Here is a 21,929-nt window from a genome sequence, read left to right as displayed (position 1 = left end):
ATTTTTTCCTTATGCTTCAGAAAACGTTTTCAGATTGAAATGTGAAACCTGCTTCCTGCCTTGTGTCGACACTTTTTGTCCTGTAATTGCTCAGATGTTTTAACACATCTCGAAATCACTCTCTCATGTGATGTGTCTCTAAGCTCCTGACTGCCCCTGCCACTGGAGTTTCCTAGCACAGACAGTAACATAAACACTTTTTAGTCTAATAAACGAGCATCTCTCTCCCTCAGCAGCTGCTGTTCTCTCACTGGAAATGAAGCAGCATTGTCTCTTTCTGCTTGGCTTGTATTTATTTTGTGCTTTCAACAAGGTTAAAACTATTGTGCCTTGGTATTTGATGGAATTTTTCCTGCTCCTTTCTTTTTCCCTTTGAATGAAAATACTGCAGGTTGGTGTCGCTCAGGGATCCAGGCAGCTTTTGTTTCAGCTGGCTGCAGATATCACTGTTTGTGACTTCAGGGACTTGTGCTGAAGACACCAACAATGTAGAAGAGAAGTGTCCAGCATCACAGGCTGTTTGGTACCTGTCAATCTCTACTGGCACCTGGCAGAAACTAGAAACTGGGATTATGCTGACATCATACAGATCCCAGTCAAATATGAATGTATTTTTACAGCGGTGAGATGAAGGTGCCAGCCAACACATTACCCCAGCTTTTCTTCGTACGGGCTGGCAGTTTGCTACCTTCTTCACACAGAGTTTGTTCACGTTACTAAGGGGGGCACACAAGTGAGCTTGTGGCCTACAAAAGTGAGGGATTTAGTTTAATGAGGACAGTCAAATAAATTAACAATAAGAAAGAGCTTTTCAACAGAAATTGCTGACCACAGAGAAATGAATTAAAATCTGGGTTTCATCCCTATGTGATGGTGAAAAAACATCACTACAAGTCTATCTCCTCTTGAGGACTAAGGCTTACTTTGAAAACTCCTTCCCAAGAGTGCACAGCAGAAATATGAGGCATGCAGATCCTACAATTCCAATGGCAATAAAGCAGAGCACGTCTGCCTTAAACACCAGGTTAGACATGCACTTGCTTAATGATGTATATGGCTACTACCAGACAACAGCCAAGAAAGCAAGTGACTTCACAGTCTTCTCCAACCACACAGAACAATGTCCTATTATAACAACTGTAAGGTAAACTCCCTTTGGGCTGAACATATCTAGGCAGCTTAGTTCTTTTCAGCTTACTAAGTGTTGGGGAGCTGCAAAGTGCCCTAGGATGAAACAACACCTATGTGCAAGTCTGTGTGTTCAGAGTATGCAAAGGGAAGAACAGTGATGGAAAAGTATATGCCAAGGAGGCTTCTTTCCCAGGTTACCTTGGCAGCACTACAGAAACATCTTGCTGGCACAGTAAGCAAGCAATCATTAGTGTGCTCATATGCTTTTCCCCTGCTATTTGACTTCTGCACTTCTGTGCCAGATGTCTTTTCCACCCTAGCTGTGATGTCTGCAACTTGCTCTAGAGAAAATGAAAAGTAGTCAGTTTCATAGATTTGGCCAAACTGCAGCACAGAGGGACCCCAGTATGAAGAAATACTAACCTAGGATTATATAAAAAATTTAGGTTGTTAGGACTCGAGTTGCTTAACCTTCAGATTAAGTAGAAGCAGTAAAAACAACAAAAGCAAGAGTCAAGATTTAAAAACCCCAAAAATTCCTTTATGAAGCATGGACAAAAATCATCTTTCTAAGTACTGTTTCCTGAAAACTTACCTTCAAAGGCTTTGGCAGCATCTACCAAGTTTGACCAGTCCAGATCAGAGGCAGAATCAGGCAATGGCATAAGACCAGGGTCTGGCATGGGCTGCCTTCTTTGCTCCTGGATATCTGTGAGGGAGCTGTCTGAGGCAGAAAACTCACCTAGAGTAATGCAAAACAAATTATAAACTTAATTAAAAACTCCTAAATTCCTTTCTTAATAATAATGCATCTCTATTTTTTAATTTTTCTGGGATAGCACTTTTGGAACCAGAACTCAGGAGAATGTTTGACCAACTGCAGTCGAATAGCATATCACAAGCTGGTTTTCTAAGACAGTGCTTCTCACTAGGACATTCAGCACCTGAAGTTTTAACCTGCCTGAATCCTTGCAGCTTAGTGCTTTAGAAGCCAGCCTCTGCCTCCTCATCATCACTGGGGCTGAGGGCTCTACTCTTCTACCCAGTGATTCCAGCCTCTACACAAGCTAAAGACACTTTGGAGAGCTCTGCAGCTAGCTGAGGCTTCTGTCTGCTCCTTTGAAAATACAAAATTGTGGGGATTTTTCCTCCTCTTTTTACAATCTCATAAATCAGTGGGAACAGACTTAGGCCTACCAAGATGAATTGGAACAAAAAACCCTGAACATTTAAATGACTTCCAAAACAATGGACATTTCTCATCAGGTTAGTGAAACCTCCTGATCTTTACTGAAAAATACCCACACTCACTTTGATCATGACACAGCAAGCTGGAAAGGAAGATATAAACTTCCTGTAATTTTTGTGCAAACTGGTGTCTGTCAAAGTGCAGCCCTTGAAATATTGCCACTAATTAGAGAAAAGACCAAATTGTTGACCAACAATTATCTACTTTGAGTTACTGCCTGGACAATCAAAAATGCCTGTTTGGTCAGCACATGTTTAAGCTTTCAAGTGGTAATGATTTCTTCCTCATGCCTCCTGTTGGGGCATAAAGAAGGTCTTGAGAATGTGTAGGTGGTACTAGAAGCACCACAGATGTAGGAGTGAGAAGATGAACTGGGCACCTGGGAGCTAGCTGTAGAGAAGAAAGGTATAGTGATGAATCAATTTGGACCAGAGAGAATATAAAAGGCAGTGTGGTGGGCAGAACACAAGTCCATTGGAAGATAAATGCCACTAGTTGTGGCATTTTTGCTCCCTCTCCCCCTACTTCTTTTTTTAGTGATAGTTTAATAACTATATAACTTCAATAGCTAAAATAACTTTCTAATAACTTCAGCTAAATAATATTGCTGCCTAGGAAGCAATGACCAGAATAGCTACACTGCATTCACTTCTTTGCTCAAAAATCTTGAATTTTGTGTCAGAGGATCATAGGATGTTAGGGATTGAAAGGGCCCTCTGGAGATCATCGAGTCATAGAATCACAGAATCAGTCAGGGTTGGAAGGGACCACAAGGATCATCTCGTTCCAACCCCCCTGCCATGGGCAGGGACACCTCACACTAGATCAGGCTGGCCAGAGCCTCATCCAGCCTGGCCTTAAACACCTCCAGGGATGGGGCCTCAACCACCTCCCTGGGCAACCCATTCCAGGCTCTCACCACTCTCATGGTGAAGAACTTCTTCCTCACGTCCAGCCTGAATCTCCCCACTTCCAGCTTCATTCCATTCCCCCTAGTCCTGTCCCTACCTCATATCCTAAAAAGTCCCTCCCCAGCTTTCTTGTAGGCCCCCTTCAGATACTGGAAGGCCACAATAAGGTCACCTCAGAGCCTTCTCTTCTCCAGACTGAACAGCCCTAACTCTCCCAGTCTCTCCTCATAGGAGAGGTGCTCCAGCCGTCTGATCATCCTGGTAGCCCTTCTCTGGACACATTCCAGCATGTCCATATCCCTCTTGTAATAGGGGCTCCAGAACTGGATGCAGTACTCCAGGTGGGGTCTCACCAGAGCAGAGCAGAGGGGGAGAATCACCTCCCTTGCCCTGCTGGCCACACTTCTCTTGATGCAGCCCAGGCTCTGCTTGGCTCTCTGGGCTGCAAGTGCACATTGACAGCTCATGTTGAGCTTCTCGTCCACCAGCACCCCCAAGTCCCTCTCCTCAGGGCTGCTCTCCAGCCACTCACTGCCCAGCCTGGATTTGTGCTTGAGATTGCCTTGACCCAGATGCAGGACCTTGCACTTTGTCTTGTTGAACCTCATGAGGTTGGCTTGTGCCCTCCTCTCCAGCCTGTCCAGGTCCCTCTGGATGCCATCCCTTCCCTCCAGCTGTCTGCTGCACCACACAGCTTGGTGTCATCAGCAAACTTGCTGAGGGTGCACTCAATGCCACTGTCCATGTCACCGACAAAGATGGTGAACAAGACTGATCCCAGGACTGAGCCCTGAGGGACTCCACTTGTCACTGGCCTCCGCTGGGACATGGAGCCATTGACAGCCACTCTTTGGGTGCATCCATCAAGTCAGTTCTTTATCCATCTCGTGGTCCACCCATCAAACCCATGTGTCACCAGTTTGGAGACCAGGAGGTGGTGCAGGACAGTGTGGAAGGGTTTGCTCAGGTCCAGGTAAATGACATCAGTTGCTCTCCCCTCATCTATTACTGTTGTGACCTTGTCATAAAAGGCCACCAGGTTTGTCAGGCAGGGTTTGCCCTTGGTGAAGCCATGCTGACTGCACCCAATCACCTCTTCACTATTCTTCTGTCTCAGTAGTGCCTCCAGGAGAATGTGCTCCATGATCTTACCAGGCACAGAGGTGAGACTGACTGGCCTGTAGTTCCCTGGTTCTTCCTTCTTACCCTTTTTGAAAATGGGAGTAATGTTTCCCCTCTGCCAGAGCAGGATCATAGAATTTAGTGCAGGTCACACAGGAATGCATCCAGATGGGTCTTGAAAGTTTTCAAAGAGGGAGACTCCACAACCTCTCTGGGGAGCCTGTTCCAGTGCTCTGTGACCCTCACAGTAAAGAAGTTGCTCCTCATGTTGAGGTGGAATCTGTGCTGTAGTTTATATCCATTGCCCCTTGTCCTAATGTCTTGTGTGCATTTTTTTTTAAATAAATCTGAGTTTAGCACTGAGGATTCTTGTATCATCTCCTCAAAACAAGGCAGTTCTTCACTTGTTCTTCACATGAAAATATTTACAATTTGTGGGAAGACATGCAGAAGGAGAAATTGAAAAATTACCTGCTTAAAAATGTTGAGTTGAATTGTTAATTAAGACAGGTAACTAAATTTGTTTTCCCTCTTCAAAACAGCTGAAGGTGCTCTGCAATGACTGCTCTTTGTTATTATGATCTTTGAATTAAAAGAATTTTGAATAGCTGGAAGCCAACAAATACTTGTATTAAGTATCCAACTCTACTTAATCCTTCTCTCAGCAAAAGCATATGCCACTTAAATAGCTGGTCCTTCTATCATGCAGGCCCTACCTACATTTTATAGAAAATGGACAATCTTGTTTTGTTGACAAATGCAGAAAGCTTATGGTCTAGGAGGAGCAATCAGTTTGGCAGAAGAGAATGTGGCAATGAAAGAAGGTTTTGTGGTTTTCTTTTTGGAAAATATAGGCATTTAAATGGAAACAGACCAAGTGCTGCTTTCCACTTCTACTCAGATGCCATTACTCACCTTCTGCCCCCAAGCCCTCAGCAGCCAAATCCACCAGCCAGTTACAAATGTAACCAAGTCTGCAAAGTTATTTTAGTACATATAAAAAGCAGAAGTGGAGAGAGCTCAGTTTCCAAACTCTTACGCACGAAACATGTTATACAGAAACAACAGCTCATGAAAATGTCAGGTTCAACACTGCAAACTGATGCCTGTGATCACAGACAGATGAAAAGAATTAAAATAGATTTCTTTGGCGGTCTTGTGTATCTAAATACAGAGAGTGCTTAGGGCCCACTGCAGTCAGCTGCATCTCTTGACAGCCTTGTACTTTCCTCTTCAAACATATTAAAACATGAACAAAATTGCAGATAGGGACTTCTTCAGAAACCACTGCAGAGTCCTACACTGTGAGGTCTAGCACTATTTCTGGAAAGCACATTTGGTACACGTTCAGCTGTGAGGTACAGTGGGAACCTGCGAAAACTCCCTTTCTCACCAATTCACATGCAGCAACACACAGGCTATCAGATGGTCCTACTGAGACTTTTCAGTAAACTGATGGGGGAAAGCTGAATGCCTTCCTGACAGCAGCTTACCAAGTAACATTTTCTTGTTAGCCGTTGATGTGTGACTAAAATACCTTAAGTCCTGCAAAATGAATAGGGTAAGGGAGTGAATTTAAAAACAGCTGGTGCACTAAAAGCAGTGTCTAACATAGTTGCACATCCACACGTCCACTAGCACTTCTCCACTTTTAGATCATTATTTCCCTAATAGTATTTTGTTCCCGTAATTCCACATTAAAGAAGCTGATACTGATGGATAATCAGGCATACTTTATTTGTTCATTGGTGCAACTCGTCCAGATGACTTCTGGAAGAAATAGTCAAAACTTACAGCCAAAGAGGCAAATTTTTATGCTTCCTCCACAAGGTAGCTGGGTGACCAGTCATGCAGTCTTATACCCACTGAAGTAAGGACAAAAAAATTCCTGTCTTACTTTATACTTTCAGGCATGTGACTTGACTCTCCTCAATTCAGCAAAATCAAGATGGAAGTTCTATTTGTTGGAACAAACATTTTCCCTCAACACGATTCACAAAGGATCCATTTGAAAGTAGAAAACGGGGAAATAGACTTACCATGTAGTGATTTCATTCCCAAAGTATATGATGGTCTCCGTAACGGCAGCGACTTCGGGAGAGAAGGGTAGGTGCTGGTGAACAGTACATCATTTGGCATGGCTTGGTCCAACAGCGAGGCCCGCGAGGTGAAGAAGTGGTCCCTTTGACCGCTGTAAATACTCTCATCTGACAAAGTCCTTTGCAAGGCACGCCTTGTGGTAGGAGTGCTGGGAAAGGGAGACTGACAGGACAGAGTGTGTGACTATACATTCATAAAAACATAAAAAGAAATGAGAAGGGAAAAAAAAAAAAAATCAATAAAGAAACTTTTGAAGTCTCTGTTGAAATTCTTTTTTAAAACTCTTATTTTTTAAAAAACAAGCAAGTCTTAACACTTTTTTCAGAGTGGGTAGGAAAAACCACCTGGAGGAATCTGCTTTGGAGGAGATTAAAACTAAGTAACGTAGAGGTCTTTTTTAGCCTCTCTCACATTTTACCTTTTAAATACCCTTCAAACTTCTGGCCATCTCAGGCAACCCCCATGGGTTCTAGAGCCGATGTGTAGCAGAGAGAATGCTTAAAGAAACAGCCTGAATGCTGCATACAATAGAGCTCTCCCTTGTCCTGGGGGAGGCTGCCTTCCTGAAGGCACAGCACCAGCAAATGCCAGCTAATTAAAAGTCTCATGTTACTGAACAACTAGGAACACTACCACTGCTTTGATTCATTAGAAGGATTTGAATAAAAATGAAGTAAACAATCCCATCATTAAAAGAACTTAGGTGTTACCCTCACCATCATCCCAGCCTCTTCCATATTCCACACAGAGGGAAGCAATGCTGTGGTTAGCCTGGAGTTAGGTACTCTAACCAGCACGCTGCTATCAAGGAATGCATAACTATTCCAATCAGCATGAAACCTGTAGCAACATAACTATCCCTAAGATAAAACGTTTCTTCATTGTTTGATTAAAATTTAGTTCAAAGGCTTTCATAAAAAAATGGCAAACAGAAGAGCAGATGTCATCACCCTCATTTGCTCTGTAAGCATGTTTGAGCAAAAAAAGGCAATACCATTTCTAGTAAGAGTGATTTCACATTATAAAAGTTGCTCATTTGCATATACAAATAATTGTCTCTTCTCAGAAAAAGAAAAAAAAATGAACAGCTGGTTCTCTATTAGTTTGATCAAAATCCCACACTATGAAGTGGGAGAAGATGTGGAGGTGGGACTATTGGTACTTACAGTAGAAGACAATCAAAAATTCAAAATCACAAATTTTAATATGAAAAGATTGCTGCACATTTTTATTATTAAAGATCAGAAACAATTAAAATTCATTCCAAAATTTAAAAGCTCAATCAGCAGCAAAACCTCCCAGTAGTTGTCCCTAGGTGGCAAAGGAAAGAGCTGCTAAGTCAAGCAGCATTTACTTGAGGCTGGTATAAATCCACTTAGTGTTAAAGAATTAGGAGCTGGAACCACCAGTTAATATCAGGTTTTCAGATTAAAAGGTTGCACAGATACCAACACCTGATGGAGTCAGAACAGAAGCAGTACAAGTAGCAATTGTCTTCTGGTAACAGAGCAGAGGGGAGAGAAAAAGAAGGGTGACTTGTCTGAGAAGATATAAGTAGTAAATAAGGAGATAAAGGCAGCACACAAGGCACACAAAATCACAGCCTAGAACAAACTGCTAGCAAACAAAGCCTTTGGCAACCAAGAGATAGAAAAGAGAAGGACTTTTGATCTTTGTCAACTAATGAAAGAATGAAGACCATTACAACTTTTGCCTTATTTTTTTCCTTTGAACTGTCAAAAAATTTTTATGCTGTAAGAGTAACTTTTTTGTAAGATGAAATATAAACCATGCAGTGGGTACAACCGACAGTAATTTTTCAAATGGAAAAGATTTAATTCGTTGATGTGATAGGATGTTATTAACTTCCTGAAATTTATCAGAAGTCTAAATTGAGTTAGCATACTTATCACAGTCACCAGGAAGTAAAGATCAGGGTAAGAACTGGATTCACTAACTGCAAAGTAGAAAAACAGCCATCTTGGGAACACACACTTTTCATGGTCATCAGGTCATCTTCTTAAACAGAATGGAATTTCTTAGCACCAGTGCAATCCCCTTGCTCAAAATGACCAACAGGAGATGGTGGCATTGCCCATGTCCCACTCTCCTCAGAACAACCACCACAAACCTCAAAAAAGGTATCCTGCCATTGGCAAGTTTTTTGTTCTCTAGCCTCAGAGGTAACATTTGAACAATCTCATAGGGAACCCAGTACTTACAAGTTTTAATAAGCCACTTTGGGTTTTCTAAAGCAAAGAAAGAAGCTGCAGCTCTCTTCTGCATGGTTGCTGTGGAAACCATGTGGGCTCTAGGTGATGAGCCTGAGCTGTTAAGCACTGACTGTACTTGGGAGACTTGAAATGAAGATGTTCTCTTCAAAATTATGGACAATAAAATTAATATATGCACTTTGCTAGCATTACACACATTTTGAAATACATCAGGAAATGTTCCTAACTATTTATTCTGTATAAATATTTGCTCAAGTTTAGGGAGCATTCCTGGTCCTTGTGCAGTAACAGGATCAGAAAGGCACAAAGAATTTTTGCAAGAATCTTCAACACTATCAACAAGTCATTGTCTAGTGATCTGATCAGAGAATTATTCAAATGCATAGGACAACACTACAGGATTTTCCATGAGCCAGCAGTTCCAAAGTGTTCTTTGCAATCCAGGATACCGGTCTCCTTACACTAGCACACAAAGCTGTAATAATACTGCAGTGATTGCAGTAATGAAACCGTTCCCCAACTGCATTTCTCTGGTAGAAGAGTCTGTGACAAATGCATGACTTTCTGTCCATGATGAGAATTCAAGGAATGCTTTGCATTTTATTCTGCTGTTATGGGTGAGAATAGAAGAGATCCTATCTGCAAAACTCCAATGCAGTGTCCAATTGAGTAAGCTCTCTATGAACGAACACTTCTGCTTAGACTGTTTTGAAAGCACTCAGCATTATCTGCACAGAAATCTTTGTGCTCCATGGCCCCATCATATTTCAGATTATGAAGCATTTGCTGTATTAGTTGATATGCCTAGGCAGCAATGAACTCAAAAATCAAATTCTTACAAAGTGTGTAGCTTCATGCATTTCTTTTTGGACTTGGATCAGAAGAGGACCTGCATGTTGCTCTTAAAGTACTGTTGGATTTCACTTAAGTGTGACAAAACAGTCAGATGACAGACTCATTCTTTAACATACCTTAAAATTCTTCTGGGATTCAGGTGTTGGGCTATCAAGATCTATCAATTTCTTCAGCTCTTCTTCAACAGTGGACTTGGATGCTCGTTTCGGTGATGCTCGTAGGTCTCTTGCTGAGGCCCGCAGCCGAGGGTGAGCCATTTCATTGCCATCACTCTGGTGACGTCTTAAATGAAATGGAACAGATACATTCAGGTCTCAACACCCTGGGGCAGGAGGCATGAATGAAACAGGAATTATAGCACCTTCAAGATAGGTAGGGGCATGGAGGAAGGAAGAAGTTTTCACTAATACAGCAGAGCCTCATCTTAATGAATACCTGTTGAAGCAATAAACTTTTTTAAAAACATCAACTAGCAAGACACTTAAAGGTTATCATAGTACATTTCCCCAGTAAGAAACTAAATCTATTAAGATGTTATGTATTCAGTACAAAACTAAAAAATACAAATGTCCTCCAGGAGCCCAAAAGTAGCAAATCAGTAAGTTTCTTTTATCGTTTAACTGGCTTTTTGTAATACAGTTATCACAAAGTTTCACAATCGGCTTTTGGCACCCAAGTTATTGGTATCATCTAAGGAACACTGTGCTTAACAATGTAAGAAGGGCTGAATAAATTACTTTAAAACGGGCTTTCTGAACCATTTGCTAGAGTGGTTCCACTTGAAAGGAACAGTATTTTCAGCAGCAAGCTCTTCCAAAAGAGATGTAATGCAGAGCGACCCTGGCTTGCTTTAAGCCAGTTAAGACTGGACACTGGCAGCAGGCTAAACAAGGGGACATGGAGTGCCACAGAGCCAATGCATGGAACACACAGCTCTGCTATGTGCATGAGAGGCTTAAGGAAAACACAGGCACTGTGTTAAGAGGATTTTCAATATTTGTGCAAACAGCATTTCGAGTCACCTTTAAGAAGTCCCAAGGGAAGATAAGCTTTAATAGGACTGAAATCCATATAGCTCTCTAGAAATGATACAATAATCTTTTACAAGTTAACAAGGAATGAGATTAGCTAACTATCAAACAGTTAAGCCTAACTGCAGAACTCTAGATTTAAATTCTGCAGAAGACTAAGCATTATATTATTCTTGAGCTCTTTTCTATGTAGAGAAGTGTCACAGATTATCAATGCTTGTTTACAATTAAAGCAAGTCACCAAAGAAGGGAACCAAAAAAATCAGTCTTACTTTCTTGAATCCATAAACCCCACTGAGTTTATTGTCCCTTCTGGCTTTTTCCATCCAATCAGATACTTGCTTGTAGCACCCTGGCGAGGGTAGAAAGTCCTAGGACCAGATGAGGAGGAAGAGGAGGAGGAGAAAGAAGGTGCAAGCTGAGGAGAAGTAGCAGGATGAAGCTCTTCTTTAGGTGAGCTTCTGGCACTGGTGAAAACAACTGGGCTGGCTGAGTGTCGTGAGCTCATGGTACTAGGAGAAAAAGATAATAAAGACAAAATTTGTCTCAAATACATCTATATATCTATATACACACACATGCACCTTGTCTAACTGTTTTTAAAGCAGAACTTTGGGCACAAAGTGTTACTCTTACCAATAGTGGGTAGAGTAGCAAAACCAGTTCACTCTTGAGGGCCTTTCACCAGTGCTTCTCACATAATAATGCAAAATTTTGTTAAGCACCGTGTAAGAATGCAATATACCACCATCTCCTCATTCCCCGCCAATGAATGGAAAATCCAGGGTTCACAGTCATTTGGCAGCTTAAAAGTAATACAAGAGATGGTATCTGAATTAGCAAGAAAGAACCCAAGCTGAATTTCTTGCTGGAATTCTTTGGTGTGGAGGATAACATGTTTTGAAGGATCTTAAGCAACAGGAAATATTGTGTTAACCAAAGAAGAAACCCACACATCTTTCACAAGAGAGCTTCCTGGATTTTGCCTGAAAAGAAGTTACCACCTGCAAAAAAACACAAACTCTTGAGCAGGTCTCTAACATCACAACTGGTCTAGACAGAAAAAGAGTTGTGATGGCAAATAAACTCTTATTGTTGGAAGAAGGAGAGGGGCTGTAGATGGGAGCTACTCTTTAGTTATGCTGATGTGAAAATCTGATGCAGTTTGTGTCATAAGTGGGAGCAGCAGGACTTAAGACAATACTTGTTATAAAAACCTTAAAAGGTCAGGCATTTCCAAGTACAGTTACAGGAAAACTGTGTACTGCCTTAGCACTGAAATGTCATTACATATTTGGAGACCAGTCTTCTATCGGCTCTCCACATAACTTAGACACATTTTCATCCTGGTATTCAACACTGCAAGGAACAATTTTGAAACAGATGGCCCTGTGGTAAGGAACAACTTCTGACTAAGAAATAAAAGTTTCCTAGAAGGCTGAACAAAGTCACTGAATAATCTCTACTTTCTGAGCTTAACAGAAAATTCATCACCCCTCTTTTCATATCTTGATGAAATAATGCATTTTTACATCCCTCTTTACCAAAACAGAAAAAAGAATTTAAGGCTAAATTTATGTTGCTACCTGGGAAAACAATCTCACCCGCATTTAGCATTATAGAAGAGAATAGCTAATAGATCTATAGAAGAGAATAGATCTATAGAAGAGAATAGCTAATAGATCTAATAATCTATGCCACTTCTCTGGCTCCTCTTGTAGTCAACAGAGAAATATCCTGAGGAGGCAATTCTCCCCTAATTAGGTGTCTAAGACAGACAGGGAGAATTAATGCTTTGGAGTTTCTTCTCTCTCTCCAGTGACAACAGATGGAGTCTAAAAAATCCTCTTCAACTACGTTTCATTTTCATATGGCTCAAGTTAAGCACCAAGAGTCCCAACAGTTAGGTGCTGTGGATTTAATGAGGAGTCAGAGCTGACTGTAGTCTTCCCACCTCAAACAGCACCAGCTACTGTAGCCCACACTTTCATCTAATGTACATGGGGACAGCTATTAAGTCCTGCACATCAGGGGCAAGATGCATCTCCCTGTAAGTATGCAAATCAAAAATAAGTAATATAGATTTTGCATTATAGAATTATTTGCTCCCTTCCTTCCGTCTGTACGTTTGAAAGGCTTATACAAAAGATGGCAGATCGAGAAAATATAGGAAAAGATTTTCCTGTCCATCAAGCCTATATATTTGGTGCTGCACATCACAACTTTCATATTTGCAATATATGTAAGTAAACATAATTTACAGCAAGAAAGCAGAGAAAAGTAAGAGCTAGGGGCAGAGGCAGTAAATTTCTCTCTTTTTCAATACTGAAAGAAAACTCCTACACATGCTGAGTAAACCACAGCCCATCTGGGAGGCACCACCACTGCAAAACTAAACTGCCAAGATCTGGGGAAGATGCACATCTTTAAAGGAAACTTATGGGGCTATCTATTCTTTCATTTTTGCCCCCTTCTTAATACACTCAAGAAATGGAAAAGTCTTTTGCTTTGATGTAAGAAAAGGGAAGTTCTAATGATATCTCAGAATTATTTAATTCATCAGATAGTTCTCCAGGAAGTGGTAGTTATGGGAAAACATTTATGCATAAAAAGCAGTAACAACTCCTGGGCTGATAGTGTTGATCCTTAATATTACTAGGCAAAAAGGATACAAAATTATGTCCTGTATGCTCTACATACAATTTACATATATAATCCATATGCATAAACAACAATTACAATATTTTATTATGTATCCTATTGTATATACACACTGGGCATTTTAAGTATTGTTACTTTAATATTTATATGTATCTTAGAACAGATGCCAAGAGTAGCCTGCCAAATGAGCAAGAAAATTAAAGCAACCATTTTTAAATACACTTTTCTTTAAAGTGTATTGCATATTTTGAACCATGGCTTTACAATACACGGTTTTGGAGGAAATTGTGCTTGAGGAACCATGCACAGAACTGTGGATAGGACTGAAGATTTTCACCCTACAAGTACACACAGGCAGGTCAGCAGGATACTGACAGAGACACACTTGTTAACTGAGAGCTTATGTGGAAAGCAAAGGGCTTTGGAAAAACTCCAGAAAAACTAAACCAGAGTTGGAGCACTACGGTAGAGATGGGAAGTTAGAGTATTCAACACCAGGAAGCATGCAGAGAATTCCTCATACTATAGCAGATACCTTGACTAGCTTAAATGGAAGAAATTCAGTCATATTCTTTGGACACAGAGGTAGCTACTGTTAGTAGCTACCTGCCACCTCAATTATGGAGACATTATGGTTCAAGTAAAAATTCAGAAGCTCCACGAGCCATTCATAAGCGTTCCCCAACCATTAAATAATATTTTAAATATCTTAACATCATTGATTAGAAATAGCCAAGATTTTCCTTTATGTTTTGGTAAGAAGTCCATACAAACCCATGCAGTTTAGGTGGAAATGAAAGTTTGATTTTATTTTCTCCTAGGGCATTCAGGCCATCAGCGCATATGGCTTCAGTTAATGACATTCAGCTATAATGATTCGGTATAATTACTGGCCTACATAATGCAATTCTCCTGGGATGCTATGAGAAATCTGCACAATCATCAGGAAGGACTTTGGGAATGGGGGTGGAGAAGAAAAATAAAACCCAGCCAGAAGCTCTGCTGTAAAAGTTAATCACTATAATTTACATTTTGCCACCAATTCTCAGGTACAAGTTCTTTTATGCACCATCAAATGATCTGAACACTAATTATCGCTCCTGTCTTCTACAGACACAAACACTCTAATTTGTGGTTATTTTCTTTTCTTTTGTCACTGAGTTCTTACTGGGGACAAATTCCTTTTCTTCTTGCTCAGAAGCCCAACTCCAAAGATGTTACAAGACATCATGGCATCCTCAGGCAAAAGGTAAAAAAGTGAGAAGCAACAAAGGATAATCATTTAGAAACTGATAGAGAAGCACACCAATTAAGCTGCTCATTTCTCATGAAAAGCAGCCTATTCAGAATCATCCTTTAGCCTCCTCTCCCTCACCTCCTTGAAGAAGGCAGGTGTGGTTACATTTTGGAAGTGTCAGTTTAAGAAGCCTCCATCTCCAAGCTGTTGTGCCTCCAGAGAGCTATGAGAGAACTGGGAGCAAACAGCAGGATGTGAGGTTTCCTCAGGTCAGCACTGCTGTTCACCGTGCAACTATCAACAAAGGACTCTATGAGAAAGCTTCTTAGCCTAGACTGTTGGTTTTCTTTATTGTAAGGCATCAAAAACATATTCTTGTCTTCAAAAACAAGAAATAATGAAGAAGGAACACAAGTCAGTGTTTTTATTTCACCAAAATAAATTCTGTGGGTGCAAGGACTACAGTATTTCTCAAGTATCATGCCCCATGTGTTCTACAAATTGTTACTACTCCTCTTTGTAAAGAGCTACACTTTCAACATCTGCTTTTTAAATGAAACTAGGAAAAAAACACAGCTGTTTTCTCTAAACTCTAGGAGGCCTTCATCTGGAAATTTCAGTAACAACCTCAACAAACACGGAGAATCATTTCAGTACCATCAGAGGTGCATCATGTTAATTAATCTAAATCAACCAGAGAAAATACCATGTTTGGAGACAGTGCTATCAGCTAATAAATAACGAGACAACTTCCTAGATCTAAGTTTGCAATCAAGTTGCAAAGTATATACACAGAAGACAAAGATGAGAGCTGTCAGAGAAGCCTGCCCTGTGAAGATATGGTTCTTTCTATTAAATTTTCTTGGCTTTTCTACTGAACTAATCCTATTTGTTAGTCAGAGAAAAGGAAACCAGAACCTCAGATGTGCTAAGATGCCATTCCCATTAGCCACACCTTTACAATAAAGCTTCCAAGAGTTACATGTTAAGTTTTCCAGGCTTCAAGTCACTTCTGAAAAAATCCTTCCCAATGAAAATGCTACTGACAACTTCATTAAAATCAACATTTTGTATAAGAATCTCACATGTAATGCTAGTGTTAGATACCTTCAAACAAGCACCACAGGGCTTGTGGTAAATTCTAATGAATGTTAAAAAAAAATGCATACAAATATGCTTGTCTTAAAAGGTATAAAACTAGATAACCACCATATAGATTTTTACCCTCAAGAAAGGGGCACATACTGACATTGCCCAAAATCGAAGTAAATCCCTCTGCACAGTGTTTTACACAGACTTACTCAAATCCTTCATGCATGCAAAGCTACTGGAAATGCCAGTCTCCAAGACCTGGGTGGGATTTATACCAACTGAATATGAGCTTTAGTCCCCAAAATGGCCAACCAAGAGAGGCAGAAAACCAGAACAGGACCACCATTAATAGATTATTTAGTGAAAATTACCATGACAAAGTACATGGAGACTGTTCACCACATGACAGTCTCTATGACAACCCCCTATTTCCAGCTCCTCTATGAGAAGTTGTTAAACTGATCAATATCTCATCTTGCATAAATGGAGCTTTGCTCAAAACAATTAACAAAACTACCTTCAGACTTGAAGTCTGCAAGTGTTTCAGCTGCATACCCCAAGCAGAGGCACCTTAAGGATAAAAATGCAACAGCTGGGCTCCACTAGGCCAACAAACGAGGATGACCACACATCTTCCCTGAAAGCTAGTATGATGCAGTGTGAGTATTTTTCAGAGAGCACACTGAATACTTCTTGGGGAATGAGTTATGAAAATGGTCTAAAATATTTTCTGCCTCTAGCAGCTCTAACTTGTAAAGTGAACGTCTTCCATCTGTGGTGCTCAAGCACATTACACATATACTGGATATTGCCAATTTTACAAGTGACAAGAATGAGGGAGAGAGGGAAGGCAACTGTAACATGTCATACTCAGAAGCCTGCAGCAGAATGAGTTTAAAATCTATAAGCTAGCATTCCCAAGCAACTTGCTGTCACTATTGATCATGCTGACTGCGAGCAGATTTCTAAACAAGAACTGGGGGAAAGAAAATGCAAAACATCTTATGTTCATAATTGCAAGACTAAAAGAAAACCCCACATTAAACCATTAATAAAATCATAGTATCATAGAATAATTATGGTTGGAAAAGACCCTTAAGATTGAGTGCAACCATAACCCAACTACCATGAGCACTAAAGAGTCTGCTCTCCTTTCTGATCCACATATAAACAGCAGTTGTTACCAGATATTCCTTACGAACCCATCAAACATGTCTATCTTTCTTCAGTTTAGCAGCAGCACCGTGGAGTATACACTCAAAGACATTCTTTAGAGTTACAAGCGGTAGATGTGAAGACTAAAGGTGGTCTTGATTTTCAAGCATTCTGCACAATGAGGTCTTTCAAAACACCAGTTAACACAAGCAGAACCCTCTCTCTTCAACATCCACTGCTTGCTTGTGGTGGACAGGGAGTGAGCATGGGAAAATAAATGTGAAAGGGTCAGTCTCGTAAGGGTGAAATTACCTTGTGTGAGAGACGGCATCACTAAGACTATAAGCACTGTTCTCCCTTGTTAGAGGATTGGAGGCTGGTTGACTCTTGCTGTGAATATCCAGGCTCAGTGAAGACTCAGCCTTTCGGTCCATGTGGCTCTCTTTTTCTAATGTCCTGTCTGCAATGGAGACCACTTCACTGGAGCTGTGCCACAGTGGTGCCACCTTCTCCTTTGTTAGCCCTGTTCGTGGAGATGTTGCTGCTCCCAGGGAGGCAGTGCTGCCATGGCTGGGTCCGTAGGAAGTGGTATCTATGCCACTGTCAGCTGAAGTCCCTTGAAGGTAGTTGTAGCTGTTCAGCTCTGATTCGGTGCGCTCCCCACTGTCATACCATTTCTCATCACTGTGAGCACTGGAGGCATTGCTGGAGAGAGTATTGCTGCTGGAATGGCTGGAGTAGTGGCTGTCAGACTACAGAAGAAACAACAATGCAAAAAAAAAACCAAAACAACCACACTTGTAGGTTTATTTCAGGATTATGGCAGTAAAGAGGAGGAGGAAATAAGATGCAGAAGTCACCACTGCATGATAGAAGCTCTTCTACCTTGAGATGCTGGATAAATACATTTAGGAGACAAACTCTAAAAATGCCATTACAGCAAAATAAACATGTCCTGTCCTGGCTGCACATGAAAAACTTTCATATGGATTTGGATATGGATTTTAACTATTCAGGGAAAGCCAGAGTTGTTTGTCCCAAAATACTACACTGTTTCCTTTCAAGCACAGTTCTGCCCAGCCCAGTTCAATGAAACTGGCTGAGCTATGTAGGGTTTGACTTGGTTTATAGCTACTATCATTAAAAACATCCTAATTTTAGGACTCCAGAGATTTAGAACACAAAAAATAACAAAGGCACACAAAGAGCACGTTATTTTAACAATCCAATTGCCTATCTAAGTCTAAAGTAGGGCAAAATAATCACTGCTCTTCCAACCCCTTGGCAGTAGGGTAATGTTTCCTCCTTGGCAGTATGCTTTTAAATTGTCTCATCAGGGCATGCCAGCATCTGGCTGGTCTGTATGTTCTGTCCTTGGTTACAGCTTGCTGCTAGAAAGAAACTCCATGCCCTCAATTCCATAGTGGGTACTGGTGGAATATTCCACTACAGGAAGAATTTCTTGCCATACACACATCATTGCTTAGTAGCTCACCTACTTGGGGTACTGATATCCACCTGATTTCCTTAATTTTATTTTCTATCTAGAAAATGTATCTAAGTTCTGATCATCTATATAATCAGAATGAAAGCAGTTTTTCTGTAGGCAACAGACTTGTTTGGTGACCAGATAGCAGAGGAACCAGGGAAGGGATAGAAAGGAGACTTCAAACCACCTTCCCTGTTTGTCTGTCCCTCTGGGCAGAGATCCCAGCCAAATACAAAAAAAAACAGGTACTGCATCTGTTTCCACAGAGAATGGCTTTATATTGAGAGCAAGAGGTCTCAGCATCTATGTTTCTTATTATAGTAATGCAAGAACTGACAGGAAAAAAAGGAGGACTATTAAGTGACTTGATCTAGACTCCTAGTTATCTCTAATTAAAGTTGCTGCTCTTCATTAGGAACTGCATCACTCTCCCCCATCCATCTGTCCACATAATAACGATTTACTTTAACAATGCCTAAATGTGAAGAATGCAATCAGTAATAACTCCAGTGCTGTACTTTGCAAGCAGGCTAATGAGTTATGCATTACATCATTATATGGTCAAACACATCTCATGGAAAACAGGTCAATCTAAATATGAAAACCCTAAGGTTGTGAAGATAGCTGGGGGCAGGGGGGGTATATTGGTTTTTAGTTTTGTTTTTTGGTTGTTGTTGTTTTCTTTATTAAAAATAACAAACCCCAAAGAAGTGTTATGAATTAATAACCTAAAAGCAACACTGCCAATTGTATTGAAATAAGAAATGCTGGTAAGCAGGAGCAAATAATAGGAACTAATTAAAGACTTTCTCACACCTAAATAAATGCAATTAATACTTTCAGTGAAATCATGCAACACAACTCTGTATTTTAGCTGATTGTACAAATAAAAACTAAGTGACACAGCATATTGGGTAGAGTTTAAAGGATGAGGTTTTTGTTTGTTTTTTTCTAGTGACAAATAATTCTCAAGATATTTTAAATGTATGAATGTGACTGTATGGAAACACCTCTCTTGGAAATCACCTCTGTATGGAAATCAGGACGTGACAGTCTCCAAAAAGGTGTGAAAAATCTAACTCCACAAAGCCAGAAAGACAGAATTTGCCATTTAGATCTTAAACATGAAGAAACCAAAGATTTTTATTTTTTTTTCAGCAGGATTCCAGTGGACCTTATAGACCAAGTCTTCCAACAGTATGAAAAGGAAGAAAATAGAAACCCAAAAGCGAGATCTACAGCTTTCTGAGGGTTGCATTAAAAATATATTAGTAAATTTTAAGTCTCACATGTGAGGCCTAAAAATAGTGCTGTAAACTCCCACAGAACTTCTATTTAGCACAAGATAACAGACAAGAAGTTGCTATTCAACTGGCAGCAAACTTTATTAACTAAGAAATATTTCAGTAGGTTGTGGTTAGCTTCTGCAGGATTCAGAAACCAACAGGTCTGTTCTACTGCTTCCTCCATACTATAATAGGGAACAGAGCTTGAGGAGTATTTTCTTTATTTATTTTAAACTGACACTCTAAACAGATCTTTGAGCAACGCTTTTGGTATCAAGAGCTTGTGGAGTAAAAGCAAAACATTAAATAATTCCTTTTTTAGGATAACTTACATGACCCTGCTTATTTGGAGACAAGTGAACCACAGGATCCTGTCTCATCAGTCTTCCACTAGGGCTTTCTCTGAAGGATGGCAGTACCTTGGATACTGCTGGGAGATGGCAGGTTGGTTCTGTAACACAGCACAAAATGATGTCCTGAAGAGCCTATGCAGTGCAACAAACTCAGAAAATATGTGACCTAACTTTATGTTGCAATTTTCCCCAATACTACACCATTAGACAAAAACTTTGGATACCTAATATGAAATTAATTCCCAGTAAGAAAATACATATGGTGAAAAAACACAGATGAGTATGTGAGGGCACACTCCTGCCTGGTGTACATCAGCAAGACTTCGAGAAAAACCAGCAGCCAACACTCTAGCTTTTGTTAGAACAACCTGAATGGTATCATTCCCCACTGCCCAACAGCAGTCCATCAACATTAAAGCCGTGGAACGTTCATTTTCACAGTGCACTGATATTGATCTCTATATGCATGTAGCCTGTGGACAAGAGATTAAAACATCTCCCTGAAGATCCACAGTTCATTGGGTCGTATTCTGCACAAGGCAGGACACTAACAAAAGTCGACAGTGATCACTTCAATTAACACATTTTTCCAGTATAACTACTACATGTATTTATTCTCAAAGTGAAGGTGAGTTAAATAAACATTTTCTTAAAAAGAAATCACCATATTTTCTTACAAATTGCTGGCTGTGACAGTGGAAACTGCATAGCCATACAAAAGCAGTTCTTGTGAAACTAAACCTGACAAAAATGGATGGAATTCAAATCACTCATCTCACATGAACACTCATAGGAGTGCTCTATGCCAATTAAATTATTTTTTCCCAGAAGATAACTATGGATGTCTAGAAGGTGCTCAGACGCAGCCTGTAATTGCCTTCTCTGAGCCCAAGGTCAGTAGTTTAAAATGATCTCCCTCAGCTGTGCCTTTTTACATGTATCATCTCTGCTGTGATTAAGCAACACTGTGCTTCTAAAAATGCTGCTTTGAAGTAGGATATGTGCTTATGTACATCAGGTACTTCACAATACCCACAGTAACTAGAAGTGCTTTCCCCAGCACAGCTATAGTTTGTTCATCTTGATCTGCAGCATCACTAGCTTTTAAAAAAGCAAATGGAAAAAGCATTTAAAAAAAAATTCACATGTGATTCCCCCCAGCACGTGCTGTTGGTGTACAAAGAACAAAAGTCCTCTGTATCTAAAGACTGGCCAGGAAGGAGTGGGTGTGTGGATTCACTGAACCTGGTGCCTTATTTGCCTTGAGGCAGATTAGCCCAAGTGGAAATGTGCTTATTTGTCATCAAACTGAATTTTCACCTAGATTCACCAGGTTGCCAATAAAGTCTCTAGTCAGAGATGCAGCTTCCAACTGTCACTCCATGCATGCAGGACAATACACAAGAGATAAAATACAGGAATGGCAGTACATATTTCTCAGCCCTTGCCAAATGCTGGAGCCATCTCTTCTATCACACAGTTGTTGTGCCTGTTCCTCTAGGCCTTATTTATTTTGCTCATATGGTGACACCTGACGCTGCTGAACAGAACTTGCTGGCAGCTCCACTCAGTGCCTGCACTAACACCCAACTGTTGGTCTGCAAAAGAAACGCTGAGCAAAAGTTTAGCTTTACATGTGTCATTACTGTCACACAGCATCAAAACATATGTGATTAAAAATCGTTCTGTCAGGATGAGAACTGCAGATCTGTATAATCACAGCTTTTGAGTATGAAGAATGGGGGGAGTTGTGACAGAGGGACTAACAGAGGGCTCAAAACAAGGCACAGCTCACTGAGGCAGTGAAGGTATGTGAACAAAGTACATCTTCTGACCTTGAGGTTGGCATTTGCCTTAAACTACTGCTGATTTCAGTGTCCAAGACTAGCCCATTTACATAGAATAAAAGCTATGGTGCAGTAAAATGGTAATCCATATGTGCAACAGGAAAAGTATGGAATTGCTTCATCTGTGGTAACAATATTAGAATATTGACCCTGGTCAGCCTGTTGGATCGATTTTG

General features: G+C 40.5%; 1 protein-coding gene across 1 annotated transcript in view; it reads right to left on the bottom strand.

Moving 5' to 3' along the window:
• SIPA1L1 (signal induced proliferation associated 1 like 1) overlaps positions 1-21,929 on the bottom strand; it is a 76,794-nt gene that overhangs the window by 2,067 nt on the left and 52,798 nt on the right. Inside the window, exons 12-17 of the mRNA XM_054400311.1 lie at positions 19,886-20,004; positions 17,091-17,530; positions 10,906-11,145; positions 9,719-9,884; positions 6,453-6,696; positions 1,727-1,873 (exon numbers count right to left, since the gene is read on the bottom strand). Coding sequence (XP_054256286.1) covers positions 1,727-1,873; positions 6,453-6,696; positions 9,719-9,884; positions 10,906-11,145; positions 17,091-17,530; positions 19,886-20,004 — 1,356 coding nt within the window. The remainder of the gene's footprint in view (positions 1-1,726; positions 1,874-6,452; positions 6,697-9,718; positions 9,885-10,905; positions 11,146-17,090; positions 17,531-19,885; positions 20,005-21,929) is intronic.

This window comes from Indicator indicator, chromosome 4 (assembly GCF_027791375.1).
Source record: "Indicator indicator isolate 239-I01 chromosome 4, UM_Iind_1.1, whole genome shotgun sequence".
NCBI classification, from domain to species: domain Eukaryota; kingdom Metazoa; phylum Chordata; class Aves; order Piciformes; family Indicatoridae; genus Indicator; species Indicator indicator.
The sequence above is the reverse complement of the archived record's forward strand: the minus strand, read 5'-3'. Positions and strand labels throughout refer to the sequence as shown.